At 40.3% G+C, this 26,172-nt stretch overlaps 2 protein-coding genes across 5 annotated transcripts; both read left to right on the forward strand.

Moving 5' to 3' along the window:
* The first annotated feature begins 291 nt into the window (after positions 1-291).
* LOC144013708 (ubiquitin-conjugating enzyme E2 variant 1-like) lies at positions 292-5,241 on the forward strand. Of its 2 annotated transcripts, XM_077512868.1 has the most exons (5): positions 1,149-1,311; positions 1,510-1,572; positions 1,793-1,941; positions 4,426-4,551; positions 4,780-5,241. In XM_077512868.1, exons 1-5 carry the CDS (start codon positions 1,164-1,166, stop codon positions 4,924-4,926), a joined length of 633 nt encoding a protein of 210 aa, XP_077368994.1. In that variant the 5' UTR covers positions 1,149-1,163; the 3' UTR covers positions 4,927-5,241. The 2 variants fall into 2 exon arrangements, with proteins under 2 accessions (XP_077368995.1, XP_077368994.1); XM_077512869.1 differs by lacking the exons at positions 1,149-1,311; positions 1,510-1,572 and adding an exon at positions 292-436.
* Positions 5,242-6,482: 1,241 nt separating this feature from the next.
* On the forward strand, positions 6,483-16,525 carry slc52a3-1 (solute carrier family 52 member 3-1). Of its 3 annotated transcripts, none has more exons than XM_077515237.1 (5): positions 6,483-6,558; positions 9,077-9,204; positions 12,485-13,530; positions 15,201-15,324; positions 16,217-16,525. In XM_077515237.1, exons 3-5 carry the CDS (start codon positions 12,533-12,535, stop codon positions 16,427-16,429), a joined length of 1,335 nt encoding a protein of 444 aa, XP_077371363.1. In that variant the 5' UTR covers positions 6,483-6,558; positions 9,077-9,204; positions 12,485-12,532; the 3' UTR covers positions 16,430-16,525. The 3 variants fall into 3 exon arrangements, with proteins under 3 accessions (XP_077371363.1, XP_077371362.1, XP_077371360.1); XM_077515236.1 differs by lacking the exon at positions 6,483-6,558 and adding an exon at positions 8,675-8,793; XM_077515234.1 differs by lacking the exon at positions 6,483-6,558 and having other exon boundaries at positions 9,066-9,204.
* Positions 16,526-26,172: the final 9,647 nt, after the last annotated feature.

Here is a 26,172-nt window from a genome sequence, read left to right on the forward strand (position 1 = left end):
TTATTGCATTTTCAAATGTAATTTTAAAATACTACTACTACTACTAATAATAATAATAATAATACTACTAATAATAATAATAATAATAATAATAATAAAAACAATAACATTTTGGGGTTAACCCGTTTCCTCACCACTTCGTGGACTGTGTTTGAGTCCACTTCACTTGTTATTCATTCCTAAAATAAAAATGATACTTGCGTCATAAAAGAATCCTCCGGGACTTATTTGCATGGAATAAATCAAACACTATTCAGACAAGAGTCGTGCGTGACGAGCCATCTGTTTTGGAGCAACTGAGAAGCCGGCAGTCCGAATCATGAATAACGCAGGCCAAACTTGTTTAGCGTGCGCGCGCCCGTGACGTAGATAACGGCTTTTGCGACGTGCGCGCTCCCGTCGTGCACCATCAACATGGCGCTCGCCGCCGGATCAGGTAAATACAATATAGCGGAACAATTTGATACCGCCACGTTTAAAAACAAACACTTATCCGAGCGTTTAGTTTTTACTTGACAATTTACGGCTCACCGCGGGGATGTTAGCTATGGCCGAATGTGTCTGTTATACTTGAATAAACAAGCTGTGACATCGCTTGAGCCGCCAGCGAGAATGAATTGAAAGCAAAGGGCATTAGCTCAGTAAGCTACGTGTGATTTCAATCTAGGAAGACCCGGCGTGACTCTTTACAAACATATTTAGATGATTTTTTTTTTTTTAGTCCAGCCGAAAGACTACTCACTAACGTAGATGTAAACACAACCCAGCCCGATTCGAAAGTAGCGTTGATTCGGAGGCGAAAATCGGTAGCAGTGGTTAGCGCAAAGGGCTTGGCTGTTAGCCACTCGGCGAAATGCACTTTGATGAATTGGCTTTTGAGCTGCTGCAATCCTTAAAAGTCAACATTAGTTGGTGCCTTTTTAAGATGAGGATTAAACAGCTGAATATGGAAATGCGAGGAAATAGCGGTTTTGTAGATACAAAGGGGAGCCTGAAGTGTAGCAGGTGTGTTTTCACATCAGCCGGCCGGCTCCTGGTTTGCAATTTGCATGCAAGCTGCACCATCACATCTCACCGCAGAGGCCAAATGATGCAGCACTCCCCAGCACGGCAATATCTTCTTTAATAGCTTCTTCACAGCTGCACACTCCATACATCACGATATGTGGGTGTTCCAGAAAAGAACTGAAAAATGGAATGGAGATTCTGTTTGGTTCGGTGCGCAAGAAGAGGTGAAAGCTCACAATGTCTTTGAGCATCTGATACTTCCTGACCGCTGCACGGGGAAGACTTGGAGTTTGGATTTGTACTGTATCTTTTTTGGCACTTTTCAAATGATCACTTTTAGTGTGAGCTCACATCTGAAATTTGTCAGCCAATCAGAGAATGGGCTCCCCAAGTAAAACAAACAACACAATGGTTAAGGAGATGAGAAATAATGAAGTTATATTGTTTTACTACAGATTGACGAAATGTGAAAACCTTCCTCATAAAGGTCATTTTTTCCAGACACACAAAAAAAGCTTTTTCCCAGCAACCTACCATCTGATTTTACTATTTACACATTTCCAGGTAGGCCTACTGTCATTTTTGAGAAATTTTGTCATGTTTCTGATAACAGTAAAAATTTGATTGTACTTTTTGTCCTTACATTTTCATTTTTAACTTTTAGCCCAATACTGGATTTGAGTCGTTCCGTCTACTTGTACGAGTCTATTTATTTTTACTCCGCTTTTACTTAAGCTCAGCATGTGAGTGTTTTTGCCACCTCTGTTGTTTTGTGTGCACACAGCAGTTAAAGTTCCTCGCAATTTCCGGCTACTTGAAGAGCTGGAGGAGGGCCAGAAAGGTGTGGGCGATGGAACTGTGAGCTGGGGTCTGGAAGATGACGAGGACATGACCTTAACGAAGTGGCGAGGAGTCATCCTTGGCCCTCCTCGAGTAAGTACAAACCATTTGAAACACTGAGGGGACTCTAACATGGAGTAATATATATTCTAACCCTGACTGAATGTTAATCCTTTTGTTTCTCATTAGGTTGAGAAACTTTCTCTGAATGAAAAACGTTCTCGTTCTAACGAGAAAATGTTGTTGATTGAGCAAGAACTTTTCTCAGTAGGATGAGAAACATGTTGACCTGCGAGCGGTAGCTTATTTAGCAGACTAAAAAGATTCAGATGTTTTAAATGTCTCTTAGACGTAATATAATGGTGACAAGTTGAAAGTCAGTGTCCTCATAATAAAGTCCCAGGTGAAAATTATGACCAAACTAGGTCGTTTTCACTCAGAAATGCAAACCAGAATGTAATTATGGATGTCATGATAAGGGCAATATCGTGATATCGTGATATTAAAACTGCCACAATATCGTCGTCATGTTCACAATATTTAAAAGGAACACATTTGTTAAAAATTTGATTTCCCTTTGTGCAGTTCGAGCACCCTCTAGTGGCTAGTTTATTAGTGCTATTTAATTTTCATTAGGGATGTTTTGGCCTTCTATGTTTAAAATCTATGCTAATTGTCAGATGAAGGGGAACCGAATTTGCTTGTGAAGCGATCAATGTGTGCTTGCATTACCAAGTAAGTGCCTCAATATTGTTATTAGATATTGTAAGGTGGTTTATAAGCATTATTGTTATGTACAAAAGCACAATATTGTTGTTTTTTTTTTTTTTTAGTATGAACTCTTTTTTTTTTTTTTTTTTTTACAATATTGCGATCTTTTTTAAATATCGCCAACGCCCCCACAATATCGTGATAATTATCGTATTGTGACCTTGATATCGTGATAGTATCGTATCGTGATGTTTGGATATCATTACATCCCTCGTAGTTATAGGTAAGGCTGCTCGATTATGGAAAAAATAATAATCACGATTATTTTGGCAATAATTGAAATCACGATTATTGAAAGGATTCCTTTTTTTTTTTTGGTACAAAACAAGAAAATATTTAAGCATTTAAAAATATTAACAACAAAATAGAAACACTATAATAATGTAAGTTTCCTTTTGGACCAAACACAACGTATAATAATATTTATTTACACATTTAGTTACATATCTTATTTATTTATTCATTCATTCATGTATGCTGGAGTGCAGCTTGTGCACTATTTCGTAGGACGATCATTTATTTTTTTTGGTACAAAACAAGAAAATGTTTACACATTTAAAAATGAAAAAAAAAAAAATAGAAACACAATAATTATGTAAGTTCATTTTGGACCAAATAGAATTTATAAGAATATACATTTATTTATTTATGTTGGCAAAAACTTGAAGTTGCAGGGCAGCATGCATGTGCAGTAGGACGATCATTAATTTTTTGGGGCACAAAAGAAAATGTTTAAACGTAGAAAAAAAATAAATCAATAAATAAATTTTTTTTATTTTAATGTTAAAAAAAGTAGCAAATTTATACATTTAAATAACTGAGAAATTAGTATTAATATTCTTTGTTTTATGATTATGCTGATTTTTGTAATTGTGGAGTGTAATTATTGAAATTGTAATTGAATTTCGATTAATTGCACAGCCCTAGTTATAGGGTCTCCCAAGCTAGCATGCAATGGACTACTTTCTTATCCTAAAAATGTTTGTTTGAATGAGAAGGTTTCTTGTCCTAATGAGAAACACATTTCCTTATAATTGTGTCAAATTACTGCCTCCTTAACGTTTAACAAATACGAGACTCTCTAATAAGGAAATGCATAATAATGTCCCAGAATAGAATAAAAATTGACATGATTCGGACTTATAGAGCACTAGAGAACATTGGATTTTCTGTTTTTGTCGGAATTCCTTCCAGTGATTGTTATTTATATTGAATGCGCTGTAACTGTTATATTGCAGAAAAATGAAATCTCATCTGTGTAGTATGCAATGTACATTTCAGAATGTATTTGTTAACGTGAATTATAGTACTCCACAGTCAACAAAGGTAGTAAAATTAAAGGATGACCCATAAAAGTGATTATATGCTTTCTTATTTTATGATTTCGTAATAAACTGAATGAGGGAGCAAAGGTTTTTTTTTTTCTTGAGTAATCTTTTTTTTTTAATTTTAATTTTTATTTTATTTTTAAGTGCCATCATTTAATTTCACTGCCTGTTTGGTTGACTGTGTTGAAATAAAAGAGTCAACATTCACAACAAAATTTGAGGCAGAGCAGTAGAATTGGTGGTTAGCATGTCTGCAGATCTGAGGTGCGGAGTTTGAATCTGGTCTCTGGACTTCCTATGTGGACTCGCTTGGCTTTTCCTCCCACATCCTCAAAACAGACGTGCAAAATTGTTGCGTAGCTGTGAATCGAGTGTGAATAGGAGTTTGGGGATTTAGTGTCAACATTTGCTCCAGCGGGCTGTTAAAACTTTATGTGTAGCTGTTTGACACGCACTCACCCAGCGACCTCTTCCACAGACAAGCTACGAAAACAGGATGTACAATCTGAAGGTTGAATGCGGGCCAGCGTACCCAGAGTCGCCGCCGTTTGTCAGATTTGTGACCAAGATCAACCTGAACGGCGTGCACACTTCCAACGGCGTGGTACGGAACGCTTCATTCATCTCTCTCGTCTCTTCCTCTCATATTCACTTTAGCAGAAAGACATTTTGCCGAATACGCTTCTTGCTCTGAGTGCCCTTAAGGCAGCTGAGCCTAAACTTTTTTTGCACCTCAGACGTTAAATAAAAAATTTAGATAAACTGGTGTCGAAAAAAACTCGCTATTACGCTGTAGCAATAATGTTCGGTTTCTCATGGTTTGATTTTGCAGGTGGACATGCATGCAGTAACCGCGTTGGCCAAGTGGCAGAACTCGTTCAGTATCAGGACGGTGCTGCTGGAGCTGCGGCGGCTCATGACCTGCAAGGAGAACATGAAGCTTCCACAACCACCCGAGGGCCAGATCTATACCAACTGAGCCACCGCGCTTCCTTTGTGTCCATCTTTTTCCTCCTCCTTCTCCTCCTCCTCCTCCCGCCCTCCTTTCTTGGCTAACTTTCATGGCATCCACATTCCATTGGTTGAGAGAACACAGGCAGCGCTGAAAACCTCAAGCATAGAAGAACAATGCAGACACACACTCATCATTATACACAGATACACGTCATTCCAGGCGATTTTACCCTTCCCAACACCAGATCTCTTGGTTGTGGTCATTGGAATACTGTACATCTTTTTTTTATGATTTGTGGAATATGGAAGATTGTACAATAACATAACCTTATGAAGTGTACTTTTGTGTGTATTGCCTTCTTGCAACAAATCTGATCTCATTTACTGTGAGTGTGCCTAAGTCAATCGTGCTTGAAAGCAGAAATTAATCATATCACTTGGGATTTCCCCCCCCCCCCCCCCCCTCTCCATTTCATTAAACACTTGATAGGATTTGGTGTGGCTGAGAAACTTTTTGGTTAATCTGGTGTCAAGCTTTACAAGTTGAAAGGAGAATAGAATCGAACGAGAGTTTATTAGTAACAGCAGCAAATATAGTGCAATATGCACAATATTAAATATATATATATACACACATATATATATATATATATATATATATATATATATATATATATATATATATATATATCTGCGGCTTAAGTACAATAGTCAATTATGCTGCACAATAATTCAGTTAAAAAAAAAAAGACACCAGTAGTCAATATTAACGATCCTCAGTGGAGTGACTATTTGTACATGAATTACCAGTACAAGGTCCATTTGGCCAAATTGGTGCCATTTACTTGTAATTCTGACAATAAACTTCAATTTCTGTACACCCCCCCCCCAACACACACACACACATCTAAATATATGTACGGTGAACTATTCAAAATGTGTATTCGTATTTGAGTAACAAAATGTAAAATGAATGAGTTTTAAACATAAAATTAGCAAATACTGTTTGTGTAATTTAACCGCATGGCATTCATGCTGATAGTATGTTGACACAAAGCACATTGCGGTGACTCAACAAAAATGGAAAAAATAAATAAAAAATCGACAAAAATTGCTAATTTGAGAAACAAAAATAAAATGAGTGAGTTTTTAGCATAGAATTAGCAAATATGCTACTTTACATGAAATCTAGCCTACTGATCTCTCTCTCTCTCTCTGTGTGGGTGTATGTATATATATATATATATATATATATATATATATATATATATATATATATATAGATAGATAGATAGATAGATAGATAAGAATTATAACTAATTCAACAAAAGATGCCTCTGCCTAATCTAATACTGGGGTCTAAGGAACTGAGCGATAAAAGAAAAAGGTGGTCTTCAAAGCAGCACATACCATTCACTTGTTAATTAATTTTTTTCTCCCTTGTTAAAAAATAGTGACCACCCCGGCCAAACCTTCCACCCTGCCTCCGGCCTCTTATACTAACTGCCTACGAGTTGTATACGTCTCATCTATACGTATACCGTATAGTTTATACAATCATCTGCCTGCGAAGTGGGAGTAACAAGATGGCCGCCCTGTGACTTCAACGGCTTGCAATGGCGTGTATGGGCTATCGGCTATCCAGTCACATATGCAGGTCAGTGATCTAACCACACAATATTCATGCTAATAGCATGTTGACACAAAGCACATTACAGTGGTACAACAAAAATTGTTTGGGGTAAGAACCTATGGGGGGATAAAAAGTGGCAAAAAATCAACAAACAATACTCATTTGAATAACACAACTCAATCAAAATCAATGAGTGAGTTTAAAAATTTAAAAATTTATTGGTTAAAACAACAACAAAAACAATCTAGTAGGTAAAGCTCATTTTGGCTTGATTAACTAATAGATTTGTCAGACATTGACCATTCCGGGTGGTTACGGCGGGCATACCAATTTTATTGGTTACAATAGAAAGTAAGTCAAGATAGATCACTTGGAAATATATTTATTGTATCAATTATTGTGTTATAAATGTGTTACAATATAACAAATATAGTGTTTAAAAATGGAAATGTATGTCTCGATAGGCGTAACCAGCTCTGTGACCTAGTGGTAGAGTGTCTGTCCTGAGACTGGGGAGGTTGTGGGTTCAATCGTTGGCCAGGTCATACCAAAGACTATAAAAATGGGACCCATTTTCCTCCCTTGACACTTGACACTCAGCATTACGGGTTGGAATTGTGGGGTTCTATCACCAAATGATTCTCAAGCGCAGCCACTACTGCTGCTCACAACTCCCTCAGTGGGTGGGTCAAATGCGGAGAACAAATTTCACCCCACTTAGTTGGGTGGTGTAATGTTCTGCCTTCTATTATTCAAGAAATGATGCAAGAACATCTGTTATCAGCTGATTGCTATTTATTCAAGCACAGCCATTTCACCTTGGTTCAACCTGGTAACTCTCGTTCTGTGTCCGAACACACAAACATAAGGCTATACTGCCAACTAGTGGATAATGATTTAACTGCTATCATTACAGGTGGGACAATCAGTGGACTGTGAATATTTTTGTAGGCATTTTATGCACGGATCAAAATTGCTACCAAAATGTAGTTGGAAGTGAAATGCAACGTATTTTGACTTCTCCATTCGTGCTACACATTCTTGCTTTGTGTATTTTATTACAACCAGCTCACATTCTTTAAGCTTCAGCTGAGCGGACATCTTGACTATCTTGACATTCTGTTGGGCTTCAGTGTCATTCTCCCACAAATTCACTCTGAGAGTGATTTCGCTCATCTCAGCTCACATGTAACACACAAACATAAGGCTATACTGCCAACTAGTGGATAATGATTTAACTGCTATCATTACAGGTGGGACAATCAGTGGACTGTGAATATTTTTGTAGGCATTTTATGCACGGATCAAAATTGCTACCAAAATGTAGTTGGAAGTGAAATGCAACGTATTTTGACTTCTCCATTCGTGCTACACATTCTTGCTTTGTGTATTTTATTAGTAAGCTGATGTCTTAAAAGGGTGAAGCTGTTATCAAACCTCTTGATAACATATAAAATCGATTGCTCTGTCACAAAGACTCATGCAACCATAAAACTTTAGCAAACACACTTTAGAGCACAGAGGCATGAAGACGGCAGGGAAGGTAAAGAAGAAGTGAACCCCCCCCCCCAAAAAATAAAATAAAATAAATAAATAAAAATCACGAGTTAAGCTGTCTTGCTTGTGGGTGAAACTGTATTTCCACTTGAGTGCTGTATCAGACATTCAAAACAGCAAATGACACACAGTCTAATTCTTTCATAAATTAGGGTCACTAGTACACAGCTATTCAACCGTCATCCCCCCACAGGTAGTCAAAGCCACTGCTACACTTTCAATGGTTTTATTGAACAAGCAGTAAGAAAATAAACATGTAACAAGCACATTAATAGGCCACAGCTGATGTTTAGAGGCACTCAAAACGCAGGCTAGCTAAATGGTTAGCCCATTCGTAGACTGTGCGCGGTCACTCCCCAAGCATTCGGCTGAGGGGTGGCATCCACACACCCTCCACTCCCACAGAGGGATAAATTGAAATGGGCGAAAAAATGATTCGCACAAAGACTCAAAATCTTTCTTAAGACTACATGTATCTATTTTTGAGCCACACAAATCGACTGTATGTGCTACATTTCCTTGGTGGCGGGAATATAGTCCACTGCATGGGGCTTTTCCACCCCATGCTAGGTCAACCAATACCGTTCTTTAGTTGGCTTGTTTCAACCCAGAAATTTATTTATTTATTAATTAATTTTTTTGGAGGGGAGGGGGGCACTTTCAGAGAGCAAAGACAGGAGGTCTGCTGCATCAGCATCTCTGGTGAGTACAAAGTATTCTTTAGAAATATTGCAAACTGCTATATTGTAGTGTAGAGGTTTGGACCTTGAAACATCTATAATGTATCTAGGCTAAAGCCAAATCTCTGAATTGACTTTACAGGGTCTTTAAAGTTCCAATCCAACCTAGAGGAAAAGTCAACAAGCATTTGAAATGTGATGTCATCATCATGCGACTTGTTAAAAAAAGAAAAAAGAAAAAAAAAGGACCCATACAAAATGTCTGACTTGACCTAATTATGAGAGACGTGCCCTGTGTTATGCAGCTCACACAGCCTGGCCTGGACTCTGACCCACGCGGGAGCCATGTGATCCCACTCACTCACTCACTCACGTCCTAGCGTGATGACACCAAGTCGTCTCCGAGGCCCGCAGGGACAGCACAGGCAAACTTGTGAGTAATTTTGTGACTTGAGCACAAGCTTGCATGCTTTATTTACTCAATGAGCGTCACTAGCGTGTCTTTGTGCATTCGGGACAACCAGCTCACATTCTTTAAGCTTCAGCTGAGCGGACATCTTGACTATCTTGACATTCTGTTGGGCTTCAGTGTCATTCTCCCACAAATTCACTCTGAGAGTGATTTCGCTCATCTCAGCTCACATGTAGCTATTTATAGCTTTGGTAACAATTACATTGGAAATTTTGTGGTAAGGGGTCTTGGGAAGTTAGGGAATTTTGGAAATATTCAACGTTGGAAACTTTTCATTGGAATTCACTGGGAATTTGGGGTAATTTAATATAAAAGTAATATAAGTAGACGTATAGATACTTGTGGAAAAACAAACTTTAAAATACAGTAGGCTTCTTTGCAGAGGATAAAGTCCTGCCACCTTTCACATTCGTCACATTCACAAACTGAGACCATAAGGAACCTTGACGTCAGGACAAAATGGCTGCCCCCTTAGATGGATGAAAGTGGGTGGATTATTCTGCTTAATTAATATTCCATAGAGTCAATATTAATCAGAATACAATTTTTAGTCTAATAGGGACACATTGAACATATTGCAAAGAAATGTTTTAACTACGACTTCTGCTTTTAAGGGTTTTAGCACCGCAACATATTGTAGATGCTATTTATTGTTAGCAGCTAAGCTGTGAAGTTATTTTAAATACTAGAGATAGACCAATTATTAGCCGGGCCGATTATTATCGGCCAAAATGACAAATATCGGCATTAGAACTTCTAAGACTGAAGGCTGAAAAAGCTGGTATCTCACTGAGTATTGAATGCTTGCGAACGTAGCGAATGTTCGGTTTTCATCATGATTTGTAAGATGTTCACAGTTTTGACTTGTCGCAACGACATTTCGAACATATTCAGGCAATTGTTCACCGTCTGTGAAGATCTTTTGAAACTTTTTACGAACCCCAAATTACCCCAAACCCCAAATTAGCGTACATTCGCACGTGTTTGTCGCTCACTGAGATAGAATTTCCACTTTATAATAAATGATGTGGACACTGGGAACTCCACGCACTTTTTATTTTTAACTCATTCATTCCCCGCAATTTTCACTGAAGCAACCCCCTTTGCTCCTTGGCTGTTTTACTGGATTTGGCTGATTTTGCAAGTCCTCCAGATTATTGTGTTCTATTGCTATAAAAACATGGAACTTATCAAAATAAAGATTAGAGTTTCTTCTTTCGTCAGGAAAACGGTAGGCTACAGACCCATCACCAGAAAGAAATTGTGTGTGGGTGGGGGGGGGGGGGGGGGGGGGGGGCATTACCTTTTGTGGGGGGGGGGCACACTTCATCAACCTAAATCTAATGTTCATCAGGTTGAACAGCGGCATTGTGACAACTGCAAAAGTGCTCAGAAATATTTTCTGTCACTTAAAAGCGGAAATCTGAAATCTAAAAGACAAACTGAAAAAAATGTGTAGTTCATTTTGCATTTATTCAACTCAAAAGTTCATTTGAAACAAATCCACTCTTCACTTCTATAAACAACTATGTCCGAATGAATGACTCTGTGACCCAGCCCCTTCTATCTGGAATTGGCTAGCAGTTGCCTTCATTTGCATGTTGGAATAGGGCTGTACGATATGGATTTCATTTTTGCCAGACATCTCTATTCTTTGATCTTTGACTCAGCATGAGACTTCACATCATTTTACTTTTTTCATGGTGGCTTCTGTATTTTGTGTTATTTTATTTCTATACTTATACAGATTTCTTTTTTAGTATTAATTTTATTTGCGTGTATACTTATCTACTTATATTTACTCTAATTAATTTTATTTTGTGTTATTTTATTTCACTTGTGTCTACTAAAAGACGAATTTCTATTCCATGCACAGCACTTTGTATGCAGCAATTGATGTTTTAAAGTGATTTAGAAATAAGGTTGAGTTATGTCGATGATATACAGAAACAACATATGGGTTCAGTGAAAAACTAAGCAGAATATCAATCCAAAAGGATGTGTAAAGTGCTGTTTTTTTTTAAATTAGAACTTAGTGACAGTCATCAACATGAACAAACTTGGCAATAAAAAAAGAGAATTCAACTCACATTGTACTGCAACTGCTTTAGTGATGAATAATTTTATGCTCCTTAGTTGTTGTTGTGTATGTGTGACTGCTTGGGTCTGTTAACAGCATACTGTGTATTGCTACAATTCATCCGTGCTGTGTGGCTTGACTAATTAAAAGAAAAGTTTGACACTCACTTGTAAACGTAACCAGTGGACTCAGGATTCCCACTGATGTCAACTGTGTCATCCTGGATCGAGGTTTGGCGTTTGGTGGCTTCCATTAAAGCGGCACGACGTGCTCACTGCTCAGTCTTTGTGCCAGCGCCAGCCGGCAAATGCGCACTATCTACTCGGAAGTAGATTTGGCTAAGGCACGTCTGCAGAGCGCGTCATCCACCCCACCCCACCCCAGCCCTCGTGATCCGGATTGTAATTGGCTAGCCTTAGTTGTCAATCAAAGCCAAACTTGAAAGGAGGTATGTGGTTGGCTGGCACGCCATGCTTTACTTGAACCAGAAGGCGCAAGTTTACGTGACTGATAGGACGAATAGTTAGTGAGTCATCTTGCTAGGGCGGGCACGGCTGACTGACAGGGCGGGCACGGACCCCCAAGGCCCGCCCATGGCGACGGGACCGCTATATTCCTATCTGTTTCCGTTTTGCGGCAATTAGCATTAGAATACAGCTAAGTTTCATCATTATTCACAAATCTGTTTAAAACATGGCCCTGCTTGATCTCTTATACTCTGCTGCCACCTACTGGCCGTTTTTGTAATAATTACCAATGCTTTATTATTATTTTTTTTAAATAATAAAAAAAAGTTAAAATTAACAAATTTTGTTGAAATTTTGGAAAACTTTATTCACAGCAGAAAACTTTAGGGAACAATTTACTTGCTTCGTTTTTTAATTTACCTTAACACATGCTGATGAAGTTGGAAGCTCCCTGCAATTTTTGTTATAATTTTTAAATAAAGCTGCCAATATAGTTTAAAATTAAAAGAAAACGTTTTTTTTCACTAATATTTTCTCTTTTACTGCAAATGAATATCGGCTTGAAATATCGGTTATTGCCCCCCTTCACTACTTAATATTCGGTATCGGTCTTGAAAAAAAGCAAACATCACTATTAAATACACGATGTGTAATTTACTTTGTTTATATAACAGCTTATTATTTTGTCCTTCAGGTTTGACAGGCAGCACAAGAGGAATTTCATCGTCGTAGTTGGGCCAGGATGGCACTTTTGGTCCACGTGCTGGCCTGCGCCTTTGGCCTGGGCTCCTGGGTGGCCGTCAACGGCCTGTGGGTGGAGCTACCGCTCATGGTCAACGCCCTCCCCGAAGGCTGGGATCTGCCCTCCTACCTGACCGTCATCATCCAGATGGCCAACCTGGGACCTTTGCTGATCACGCTCACGCACAAAGTCGGCCCGGGCCGCCTGAACGAGCGGGCCGTCATCTACGCCCTCCTCTCGGTCGGCGTGCTGTCCTGCGTCCTGCTCGCCTTCTTCTGGGACCGCACCAGCGTGGTGGCCGGTGCGCCGCACAGCACCGCCTTCTTCATCATCACTTTCTTCCTCTCGCTGGTGGACTGCACCTCGTCTGTCACTTTCCTGCCTTTCATGATGCAGCTTCCGGCTAAGTACATCACCACTTACTTTATCGGGGAGGGGCTGAGCGGCTTCATTCCCGGCGTTGTCGCTCTGGCCCAAGGTGTGGGCGTGGCTAAATGTGTTAACGCAACTCAGGGGACAGAAGAAAACCACTCTAGTGACATGTGGTTCCTCCAGACTGTTTATCTCCCTCCCAACTTTTCCACGGAGGTGTTCTTCATCATCCTGACAGCCATGATGTGCGTAAGCCTGGCTGCTTTCGTCATACTCAACAGGCTTCATCGACCTTCTGACGAAAACCTGATAGAGACCTCGGCGGAGTCGGTCTGCTCCGGTCTGGACAACCCCGCGGCGGAGATTGATGGAATCGATCTAAAATGTCAAAATGAGGAGGGGAGCCATACAAGGCCTTCGCTTGTAAATCCCACTCACTCCGTATACCAGCTGACCTTCATCTATTTCCTGGTGGTGTGGGCCAATGGCGCCACCAACGGCGTGCTGCCCTCCGTGCAGACGTACTCCTGCATGCCGTATGGCAACCTGGCCTATCACCTCTCGGCTGCTCTGGCTTCAGTGGCCAACCCGGTCGCTTGCACCATTGCAATGTTTTTCCAAAACAGGTACCGTTAGAGCACTCGCACAAAAATGTACACAATCTAACATGTACATAATCCCGTGTTACATAGTACGTCAATTAGTCATTCATTAGGCTCCTCAGTAGCATCAGCTAGCATAATAGCTTTAATAACTTGCTAGGTTAAACACAAAAATGCACGTCACATAAACGGTACAAGCCATTAAAACTCTTTTACTGTCACACGTTATCCAAAAAACAACCCCCACAGTGCCAGCCAATTTCGAGCATTTTAACTCATCTTTCAAGGCAAACAGAATATTGTGTGCTTTTAACTGCATGTACAATGTGGGTACCAACGGAAAGATTACATTACATTCTTTCATTAGAAAAACAATATGTTTCTATCTTATTCCATTCTTTAGAAATCGCCATTTGAAAATAGGTAATTTGTGTGACATTGAGCAAAAATTGAAAAGGAGAAAACAAGTTTTTTGTTAAAAGATACATTTTCTCCACAACAGTGACTTTGACATTAATATTTTTTTTGCTGAGTGACACTAATTTGGTTTAACGTGACAAAGGCTTTGATCATTCACATCATCCTTGAAAATGTTAACTATTTCATCAGATTCCGTCATGTTTCATTGTAATTCCATACACCAGCATCCCATTGAAAAGAGATACAATGCTGCCATCTGCTGGCCATAGTTAGTGGGTGTTTTTGATTCCACAACTCCATCCAGTGCTGCACATACGTTGCACTTCCCAGTGATAAAAACAAAAACAAAAAACATAATTGACGTCATTTAACCTTTATGGCGGCATACGTCCTGATTTTACTCATCATTATTAAAGGTTTTTGGCATTCAAAGAGTTAAGATCACCTTTTTAAGGTCTCAAATGTCTGAATAAGTGCAACTGTAGCCACGAAAACATCAAGATGATTGGAGATGGTCTTATAGTCTTTAGCTTGTTTATAATTTTCTTTTTAATCTCCTGAAATGACTCACTCCTCTTCCTTTGGCCCATATTTATTGTAGTACACACGTCACCTTTTAAATAGGCCAAATGACTGATTCCAAGTTTAATGACAGCTTTTATACTAATTACTAATCAGACACAGGCCTGTGTTTCAGTGTTTTTTTTTTTTTTTTTTTATTACATTAATTAAAGCAATATCAGATTTTCTTGTTCTCACAGAAAAGGTGCATTTGAGGACCACCAACAAAACAGGATATCTCATACACTAGCAATGAATTAAAACAAAGCAACAAAATGGAACAAGAAAGCACCAAAATATTTTTTATTTCTTTGCCCTGTGTAAAAACAATGACTAGGAAAGTTTTTCCTGCAAATAACAGGATCTAAAAATAAATATAATAAAATAAGAATTACTAATCTTAAACCATTGCGGTTAAAAAAAAAAAAAAAGACACTTCTTTTCTCAGGTGCCTGGTTAGGTCCAAAAATATTTGGACACGTGACATAAAAACTCGAGATATGATTGTCGAACTATTTGGTACGCTGCATAAAACTGCTATACTGTAATTCCTAAATGGTAATTAAATTTAGTCACATATTGAGTGTTTCAATTTGGAATCCATTGCTTTGGCGTAATGTAGGCCCAATAATATATAATAATATTATAGCCCTAATGCTAACAGTATGTGATTAATAATTATTAGGTAATTTTCTGCTTCCTTGTGCTTTCAGGTCTCTTGTGTTTCTGGGCGTGCTGGTGCTGTTGGGGACAGGCTTTGGCGGCTATAACATGGCCATGGCTGCTATGAGCCCCTGTCCGTTACTTCAGGGCTACGTGGCGGGAGAAGTCATCATTGTGAGTGAGACGCAAACTTGTTGCGTAAACACAGCGTGAACATAACATCTGCTGGCGGCATTAGCCAGGAAATGGCAACGTTCAACTTAACCAAACAGTGTTTAGCAATTCTGATCATAGCACAAGTGTTAAGACATAAGCAAACTATGGGCCCCGTGGCCATCAAGGGGGCCAGAGGGAGAGAGAGACAGAGATACTCTGACTGACGGATGGACTGACTGATGAAGTGACTGACAGGCGGGCTGGCTGGAACCAGCTGGAACCGGCCGGAACAGGATGATACCAGAGGACCTGGGTGGAACCGGCTGAAACTGGATGGAATCAGGTGGAACCGGATGAAACCGTCTGGAACCGGTTGAAAATGGATGGAAGCGGCTGAAAACGTATGGAACCGTCTGGTACCTGGACAGTCTGACTGATGGACTGACTGACTGATGGGCGGGCTGGCTGGAACAAAAAAAAAAAAAGAAAAAAAAAAGACTGGCTTCTCTTTGGGGATCTGTGTCGCCAGTAGGGATATTTCCTGAATTTGCCAAAGATTGCAGTACTTCAAAGATTTGCCTTCAAGTTTGCAAACCAGTTGTCTACTTTGACGTGTGGGTTGCAATCCAACTACAAGAAGTCTCACAAATAGGTCCCCTAAATCTAAACCCTAAAACCATAACCCTTCATAATGAAAGAGTAGAACATGAAATACGTTTATTGGAGTATGAAAGACAAATAATGGCTATTAATGGCGGATAAGGGACCCCAAAATCAAATTTTGCCTAAGGCCCCTTGGAGGCTTGGGCCAGCATTGGTGTTAACTGTTTATATCTGTTGTTTTAAATAAATAGTAGGTAATTTATGGGAAATCGTCCAAGCCCAACGTTGTCCATTTTGCCTTTGACAGGTCCTCTCGTGGCTCCTCTTCACCGGAACTCTTTCTTACGTCAAAGTGATGGTGGGCGTTATCCTGCGTGACCACAGTCGCAGCGCCCTCGTTTGGTGTGGAGCAGCAGTGCAAGCGGGGTCGCTGGTGGGCTCTGTCGTCATGTTCCCGCTGGTCAACGTCCTGATGCTCTTCAAGGCTGGCGACATTTGCAACACCAAATGTCCACTCTGACAACTCTCATGTGGTTTTAGACTTGTTTGGGATAAGTACAGGTTTATTTATTTTGTTGCAAAATTAATAAAGGCTGGGGTACTGCACTGTTAATGTAATCTGATATATTTTAGCCATCTATCGATTTTGAATTCTCATTTTTTTTAAATATATATTGTAATAAAACTGCATATTCCAGTATTTTTACCTTTTATTTGTCCTATCTCTCACATTTCACATCTATTCATTTGAACATAACATTTTGCATGTTGACCACATCGTTTTATCTTGTTCAATTGGGTTTAAAGCTTGCTTCACGTTCATTGCCATACACAAAAAAAAAAAAAAAAACAGCAACAGCTGGTGGATATAGAAAATACTAAATATTTCTAAATGTTTTCAATTATATGCATACTTAGAGGTTCATATAAAAATCATCTTTGTTACACAGTGGTGACTTTTAAGTTACTATAAAATACTCAAAAACGACAGAAATTCTGTTCCAATTCATGAAAATGTTGTTTCAACACTAGATGGCGCAAGGATACCTCTAATTGTTGTTACTACAGTTCAGTGAACTCATACTAAAGGCATTGCTGTTCAAGCACGTTTGCTAAGGGGGATAAAATCAACATTGTTGAAACACTGAAAATGTCACTGCTCTGACAATGTGTGTGATCAAACAAATACCCATGTAAACAGAAAATTGAGTTTTTGATTATCCCTGTATAAAATTGTATTCGCCCCCTGAATCTAATAGCATCAACAGTAACTCAAACATATTCTATCAATGTGTTTTCAACATCTCTGTGGAAATATTTTGTCTGCTCTTCCTCGCAGAATTGTTTTAATTCAGCAACAATTGGAGGTTTTAAAGATGAATGGACGTTTTAAGGTCATGCCACAGCATTTCAATTGGATTCACTTCACTTTTTTTTTTTTTTTTTTTTTTTTTTTTTTTTTTTTAAAATAGGTTACCTCGGTGTGCTTTGAATTGTCCTGCTGCATAAACCACATGCGCTTCAACTTCAGGTCACAAATCTAATTACTACTACTCAGCGGGGGCTGTTGCTTCCGCTGCTGGTCACTTGGGAGATCCCCTGACCCCGACCAGCTGAATAAAACCAAAAAGATAAGGAGGGCAAATTGAGCCCCGATTGGCCCACGCAACCTCCAGGATGTTGGACGGATGTTGGTCAGTTGTCGACAAGCGCACCTGGGATTTTCTCACTCGGACGTCTTTACTGCATTTCTCGGAGGATGAACCCAAACCACACAAAATATCAACAAATACAACTTCAATTTTCAATAGACAGAACTGTGTTGAAATCTTGCTTCAAAACCTTCACTTTTGTTATGTTCTGGGGTTGGATCCCAAATACGCAGACACAAATAAGACCTTAACTATTTATTCACACCGAGAGGCGTGGAACAAACTTGACTAGACGAGAAACAATGATAGCTGAACAGAGGAACAGAGTTAATAATCCGACAAAAACACACACTTCTCAGTCAGGCTTATATAGACAGCGAATCGATCTGATTGGTTGTGGCTAGACATGTGGGTAAGATGGTATTTTCTGATTGGCTGTTGACCAGATAAAGATATTAAAGATTCTTGACATCACAGAGCTTCTGACATCACATAGCGTCTTACCAGTTGACACTAGATGCTGGTTACATCAGTCCAAAACAGACACTTGACCTCACTTCAAAACAGACACTTAACCACAAGGTCATGACCCAAACATAACGCAACCCTTGCATGACCCGAGTCATGACAGTAAACATAACCCTTACAACAACTTTGGCCTCAAATCCATGTCATTCAAGAAATAACTCTAGAAACCTCCGTAAAACCTTGCATTGACACCCCAACACATGCTCAAAATCCTAATTACAAACCCTAACTCTAGTTTGAAATTCTACTCTGAAACCCTAACCCTAGTTTAAAACCCTAATCTGAAACCCTAACCCTAGTTTGACACCCTAATTTGAAACCCTACTTTGAAACATTAATACTAGTTTGAAACCAAATTTTGAAGCCCTATCTCTAGTTCGAAATCCTAATTTGACGCCCCAACCCAAGTTCGAAACCCCAACCCTAGTTGGAAACCCTAACCTTTATTTGAAACCCCAACCCAAGTTGAAACCATACTTTAAAACTCCACCCTAATTAGAACTCCTACTTTGATACCCTGCCCAAATTTGAAACCTTTACCAACACACGTATAACATTTAGTGATTTTCCTCACAAAATATGGGCTATTTGGACTATTTAGCTGCTTTCGACAATACAACTTACCTTTTGATTGCTACATTTTGATGTTGGCCATTATGGTGGTAGATGACGCGCTCAGTTTTTCAAGGTGGTCGTTGGTGCCAAAGGTTTGACAAATAACTTGAATGATTTAATTGGGCTTGCGATATACTCTTACTCAAAACACTGCAAGTTCGCATGCTCAACAGGCGCAATCCTGGTTGCAGCCGGTTCCTAGCCCAGCTTCCACATCTGTTTGTGTGCACAATCAAGTTGACATCTGCTTTTGCAGGTGCAAACCTTTAGTAAATGAGGCCCCGCGTGTGCCTGGAAAATGAACAGTATGCAATTAAAGAGCTAAATAGTATCCCAAATCTGTTCGTAACATGACCTTGAACACATTTACGCTGTTGATGCAGTCAAAAGGATTTTGCCTTTCAGCTTCATTAGCCAAATTCCTTGATTAGCTGTGGGCCTTTGTGTGGAGACAAAACAAAAAGTGACTCATTTCCCCGCCGGTGTCAGATGGTCCCTTCGCTTCTCCAGCTGGTCAGGAGGGGCCGGGGCCACCTGGATGCCGAGTGTTGGCTCCCGCGAGATCCTGCGCTCTCCTCTGCCGTGCGACCGCTCGGCATACTCCGCCACCAAGAGGTCCATCTGGTCAGGACGTCAGGCGCCTTCCCCGAGAGTGGAGACCCCCCTTCCGCGTGCGTCCGCACGGCCTGGCTTCCCCCAGTGCGCCTCTTAGCTAAATGAGCGGGACGGAAAGGAGGATAAGATAATTTGCAGCGGCTTGAATGCAAAGCAATGATTGCGTGAAGCCGCCAGCGCTGCTGCAGCTCGCCGTGCTGAATCGACAGATGCGTCACCTGTGTGTGACTTTGCCTCGTCTACGGAAAGCCCTTTGAGCGTTCATTCCACAGCCTTGATATCCAGATTAAGGTCAATGTATGAGTGCGCTGTTTATCCTCACTAGTAAGAAAATGTGGTGAGAAAGTAGAATGAGTAGAGCGCATTAGTAGATTGACTACGTCTTACTATTATTGCGTTTATTTGTTTCATCTTTCTCAAACCAGTATGACCTTAGGCTGGATATATCAAGGATATCGAGTTAATACGCTAACGGCTTTCCATAAAGCTACATGAGCATTTATTCTCAATTTATTACAGTAGTAGAATAACGCCCCCTCCCCTACAATAAGTTAAATCCATGAAATAGAAATCAATAATCATGCCAACAGATGTACATAATAAAATGAACCTACAGCGATCACTTCCATTCATAACATTATTCCACGTACTGCCCGAGGCTGGCTGGGATAGGCTCCAGCACCCCGCGATTCATTAACACTAGTGTCTTTTTTTGTCCCCACTAGTCAGACAATTTAGCGTACTAGTAAACAACTATAGCACACTCGTAGGACAACAAAATGTTAATAATGAGGCAAAACTATCCAGGGGATGACAACTGTGTGCTAATAGGTCAGAAGTGACATTATAAGATTATACTAGTTGACATCTAGTGATTCAGGAGTACTACTAGTAACATGTAGACTGTCTTATTAAGCCAAAGCTATCGTATTAGTGTGCAGAAATGTCTATCGATGCACGGTTGTTCTAAAAGTAGTTTTCCTGCCATACTAGTGAAAGGGACGTACTAGTACATGGATCTTGAGCTGGATTTTAAGAATATGGAATAAATGCTGATAGGCTGTCATCACATGAAAAAGAATTACAAATACAAAAGTAGGAAAGGGAGCATGGCAAAAATGACAACAAAATGCTTTCTGGTGTGAGGCAAATTTGCTTAGCGGAAGCCGGAGGCGCTCACGCTTTTGGCAGCTGATGTTCAGGTGAACAGCTTGCAGGCTGCTGATGCATTCGGACAATACGCCATCACGGAGCCTCCGCCACATACTTGCCATTTGATAAACCTTGTCCATTTATTTGAAATTGAATGTGACGGGCCGGTGTCTTTTCGGCGGACAGCGACGCATCCAGGCCCACTCCTCGTTTTCTATCAGCGGGTATTGATGTTGCTTTAATGAAGTGGCGAGCACTTCACCATAGGAAGAGACAAGTCTGTCAGCATATGTAAATGCTTCCTGCCTGTCATTGTTGTGGGGGGGGTTCAGCACGGGTCAGCATGGATCTCCCCTCAGGGAACTCTTTGTTCTAGGGCCCGATGGTGCCACATGAGGGGACCAATTACAGAGCTTCCCAGCAGGACGGGGTGCAAACATGTTGCCCCGCCGCAGCGAGCTAATTATTACCTCCACGTCGCGCCGAGCAGAGCCGAGCCCACGGCTGGCTCATGGCGCTGGATGCTCTCCATAAAATTGTTTGCGTTGACGTCTGACTTGCGTTGGGTTCATACGCAGGCCGCCGTGATCACCGTTTGGGAAAAGGTCAAGCTAATTTTGCAGCCGCAAATAAGACACTGAACTCCGTCAATCCCAACGGAGCTCTTTTTGTATTGTCAACGCAGAGGCAATTTACAGACTGCCAGCCGCCCTGATGTGGTGTCAAGAAATGATTTATGAAAATGCAGACCCCAGTGCTGACACATTGGGGCTCATAGTTACATTATCAGTCATGTCGGGACACGACAAAAACGTTCTTGCTGAGATTTTGTCAATCATTCTGTTCTCTGTGACGACGCCTCCTTTTGACTGTCGTGTTTGACGAAGTGGCGGCGTTAATGACCGGCTGCACTTACATTTTGTAACACCTGAGCAGTAACTGCGTCATCAGAGGTCTTTTGAAGGGGACATGGAAGGACAAATTGCCAACACCTCTTGATGCAAATAGACGTCCTTCCATGCTCGCCATTAGTCCACTCCAGCCCATTCATCTCCTTCTCCCCGCCCCCAGTGGGCAGTCGGGCCCAGCTGCTAGGGGCTACCAGTCCCCCTAGTGTGTGGGACCAGTCAAGTGGAAAATGGCTGCTACCGAGAGAGCCCACTTTAGAGAGCCATCATCCTTTGAAGGGGCATGATGGCCTTTGACAGCCACAATGTTAACATGGAGACCACACCAACATGGCGCCGCTATTAGCGTGTTTACTAAAGCCGGCGCACGGAAGACGGGATCAAGGGAGGGATCCCCCGTGGTTGGAAGAGCTGCGTGTCCCTTGCAGATTGGGTTTGAACATGTCACTGAGGCTTTTAGACAACAAGTGTGATGTTGTCATTCGTGGTGGGACTTGAGTGAAAAACAGTGAATAGTTTTACCTCTCCCATAAGCTTTAAAGTAGTTGTTCTCACACTTTTTACATCAAGTACCACCTCAAAATGATTTTCTTTACAATAATAAGTTGTGTTTGACACCATTCGTCTAAACAAAGCAATCTGATTAATATTACGTTTGTAGAATATGGATTAAACAAGAAAATCCAGCCGTTTTATCCATCTCAGGGGGGCGGCCATTTTGCCACTTGCTGGCGACTGAAAATGACATCACAGTTGCGCAGAGCTCTAATGACCAATCACGGCTCACCTGTTTTATGGCTTTGGTCATGTGATGTTCGTAAGATGTCGACAGCAAGTCGCAAAATGACCCTGGTGGATTGTACTGCTTTATTCACATTCCACAAATGCAATATTCATTAAAATACCATGTTGAGACTAGCGGACTGCATAGAACATATTGTAAAACAAATTTTGGGTTGACTTTAAGCCCCTTTATAATTATTGAATTAAAAATATATTGCACATTATATATAAAATATACAGTATATAAAAAATTATATTTCAATAAAAATTTAAATGCAACCAGTTGAAGATTAAATGCAAATTACGTAATTACTTAAAAGTTGAATACAATAAAAAAAAATAACAATAAGTACTGTGTATGAAAAGTAAAAAAATTACAAGCTTAATTCTAATGTTTGGTGTGGAACATATGCTCCAGATCCACCTGAAATAGGCAAAAATCTGCACTATACAGACCATATACCTGCATAGAAAATATGTATAAAATGTATTATGTTATCTGGATATACAGTATACCTGTGCCTTTAAGAGGCGGAGCGTAGTGTGGTAGCAATCAGCCATTCTGCATGATTGTAGGATAGTGTCACTCAAAATGTAAGTGTCCAAGTCATTGTTCTCGTTTTTTCTGCTGTGTTTTTTGAGAAACATACTCATGTTCTACTGATTATTAAAGATTGTAAAAGAAGAGAGTTTAAACATTGTTACGGAAGGTTTGGTATTAGATTTGATATTACTGCAGAAGACAATATTCTGTGGGTTTTGAAAGCGCTGTCAAATGCTCTAAAACAGTTGGCAATATGAGCAACTCTGCTTTGAACTGCTGGCAGTTAATGTGTTAATGAATTCAAATGTCTGTAATGCGTTAAAGACCTGGGCCAAGTTGCGGAACATTGCGTTGTTGTCCCTGTGCGTTCTTATCTTCTGTGATAATTACAGTATGTTGCAACCAGAGCTTATTGTGCTCATTATCTGATGCAACGATCCCCAATTCGCAGCTGACCTTCGGCACCACGCGGGCCCAATTTACGGCAGCAGACCGGCTTAGCAGTAAATAAAAGCTGCATGGGTGTCACGTCAACCCGGTTGACCGCTGATCCGCGGCTGTAACTCCACCAAGCTGCTCGCACAACTCGTGCCGCACATGTTGCTCGAGGACAAACTGCCAGCGAGCAACAGTGATTTTAACTGCAACAAATGGTCGAGGACCATCATTAGACAGATTTTTGGAGAGGGGATCATTACCTGCCACAGATGCCGCTGTTGTTTTGTGTCTCTGATTATCCCGAGGCCACAACAACCCCGGTACTTGAAAAGAGCAGCAGGGGCCTTTGTGGAGACGCACACCTGATTGCAGCGATCACACGGCGAGCTCGACCCTCACAAAAAGTCTCTCCGGCGCCGCCTCAAGGCCGCCCATCTGTTGCTCCTCTTGTGCGGCTATGAGCCCATGTGCCCTGTGTACAGGTCGGAAACGTATCAGGAGTGGGAGGTGGCAAAAAACGTACCCTGGAAGCTCCATTTTTGAAGTGTCGGCTCATTTTTTTGTACCATTCGTTTTTCATAATTATTTTCTACTATGAATCAATAAAGAAAGAAAGAAAGAAAGAAAGAAAGAAAGAAAGAAAGAAAGAAAGAAAGAAAGAAAGAAAGAAAGAAAGAAAGAAAGAAAGAAAGAAACATAGATAGATTGATAGCTAGCTAGCTAGCTACCCGGTAGCAACCCACCACTTTTCAGTTGAAAATAACTTCCTTAAACCGCCACGATCCTGCACCGTATCCTGGCAACCAATAACCCAGGATGATGTTTTCTCTTTGGTTGACTTAGATTTTAAATTCATCACTGTTGTGTTGTACTAGCTAGCATAGTCTCATCCTAGCTAGTGCTAAAATAGTTCGTCTCTCAGATCTGTTGCGAGGACGCCTTGAGAAGCCAACAGCGAGGCATTAGGCAGCCAAATATTCCCGTTGCTAGGACGACGTTAGCCTACCAAATATTCCCGTTGCTTGTACGACGTTAGCCTACCAAATGTTCCCGTTGCTTGTACGACGTTAGTCTACCAAATATTCCCGTTGCTTGGACGACGTTAGCCTACCAAATATTCCCGTTGCTTGTACGTTAGCCTACCAAATATTCTCAAGTTACTATTTCTGGGCGAGAGTCTTCAATAAAAGTAGTGTAAAAGTGATGTTAAATGTACACATATTCATTAGTGACTCATATTTACTTCCCACTTTTTCTGTATTATGTAAGACTATGTATTATTATTTTTTTGTTTTTGTTAATATTTTGGAGTGTCTGGAATGGATGAACTGTAATCTGAAGTTTGAAACTTGACACCTTTGTCCCAACCCTACAGTCATGGAATAATAGATTTAAATTTCTCAGACGTAAAAAATACATGCAGATTGTGAAATTAGTGCAAACAAATAACTTTGCTGGTAGGTAGGACTTAGAGCTTTACATTTTTATTCCCCCATCTATAACAAAATGTAAAGATATGCAGAAACAGTAGGTAAATGGGACAAAAATCTGCAGCCTTGCAAGCATATTGTGATAAGATAATGCTGAGTCTTTTTTTTTTCTTAAAAAGAAAAAGAAAAAAAAAAGAAGAAAAAAAAAGAAGAAAAAAAAAAGAAGAAAAATAAAATAAAATAATAAAATAAAAAAGATAATGCTGAGTCGGTACTTGGCTGCCTTTTCTTCTTCTGCCAAATGGCCATGCACAACATAATTTATTTTTGTGAAATGCAATTGGGAAAAAAAAAAAAACCATGCTGGAGAAACGTGACTAAGTCGTGATGAAAATGCTGCTTAGTCTCATCCAAAGAGCCTTCAGCGTCGCTCAGTATGAAAAACATGTCCTCACCCGCCATACTTCATTTTAATGCATCTGAGGGAAATTTGTTCGGCAGTCGTTGAATTACAAGATTGTACATTATGCAATAAACACACATTGTAAACACATTAAATTAGACCAATCACCCAAAGGCATTAAAATGAAGACTGTAGGTTAACCGGCACGCAAATGAAGCATTTATCAGCTATGCGAATAAAAATGTTTTAATGCAAGTCAACAGTTTTTATTCATGTCATTAGATCCTTTAAAGACTTTACTTCAACCGAAGCAACTGAGGGTTATGGCCCATGATGCACCTGGGCTCAACATTTCAGAGATGTATTTTTGCTTTTGATGGAGCTCACTGGATTATTGACCTTGTAAATATTGAACCTTTCTGAACCGGAGTCAGTTTGGATCTGTTGGTCATATTTGATGTACATAATATATAAGTCTTAAATATTTCATTGATGAGGAGAGAAAGCCTTTGGTACACTTATCTCTTGTACTCTTTTATTTATTTATTTATGTATTTTTTGCATTTTTTTTTCATGGCAAATCTGCCACTGTATCTATAAAATAACTTGTCAGTACATATTTAAGTCGTGCGACTGCAGATTGTTACATTTCCGTGATTGATATCATGATCTCATACTGACTATTGATCCCTCTCCTCGCTGGCAGAGAGCAATAACAGCAGATGAAACCGTAATCTGCCCTTTCTCCTTGTTCGCTCCCACTTTACCACGATTGACTTCATTATGGGGATCCAGTGCTGCTGAGAATGTCATATGCTAAGTTAACCTCTGCCGGCCTCGCTGGCTGTTGGCCAGTGATGAAAGGACACGGACGCCCTCGCGATGATGACGACGACTGCTGGCAAAGTCTCCAACCTTTAAAACAACTTGAGCCGCGGCTGGATGTATCGGATGGTTCGAGTGCACTCAATAAATCAGTGAGGGTCTGCTTCAGACTCCCACACAACACTGCTGAATGTCCTTGAATGCGCGGCTAATGCAGGAAACGCAAAATCTAGTCGCTCTGCAACCAGTGAATCGTCCGGAGCGCATTCCATTGCGCGGATAGCAACTGATGTCCGTTTCATAAATGTACATTGTCTAATATTCACACATCATTTCCAATTGTGTCTGTGCTGGACGGCCGAGCGCGAGG

The sequence above is a fragment of the Festucalex cinctus genome, chromosome 2 (genome assembly GCF_051991245.1).
Source record: "Festucalex cinctus isolate MCC-2025b chromosome 2, RoL_Fcin_1.0, whole genome shotgun sequence".
Classification (NCBI taxonomy): domain Eukaryota; kingdom Metazoa; phylum Chordata; class Actinopteri; order Syngnathiformes; family Syngnathidae; genus Festucalex; species Festucalex cinctus.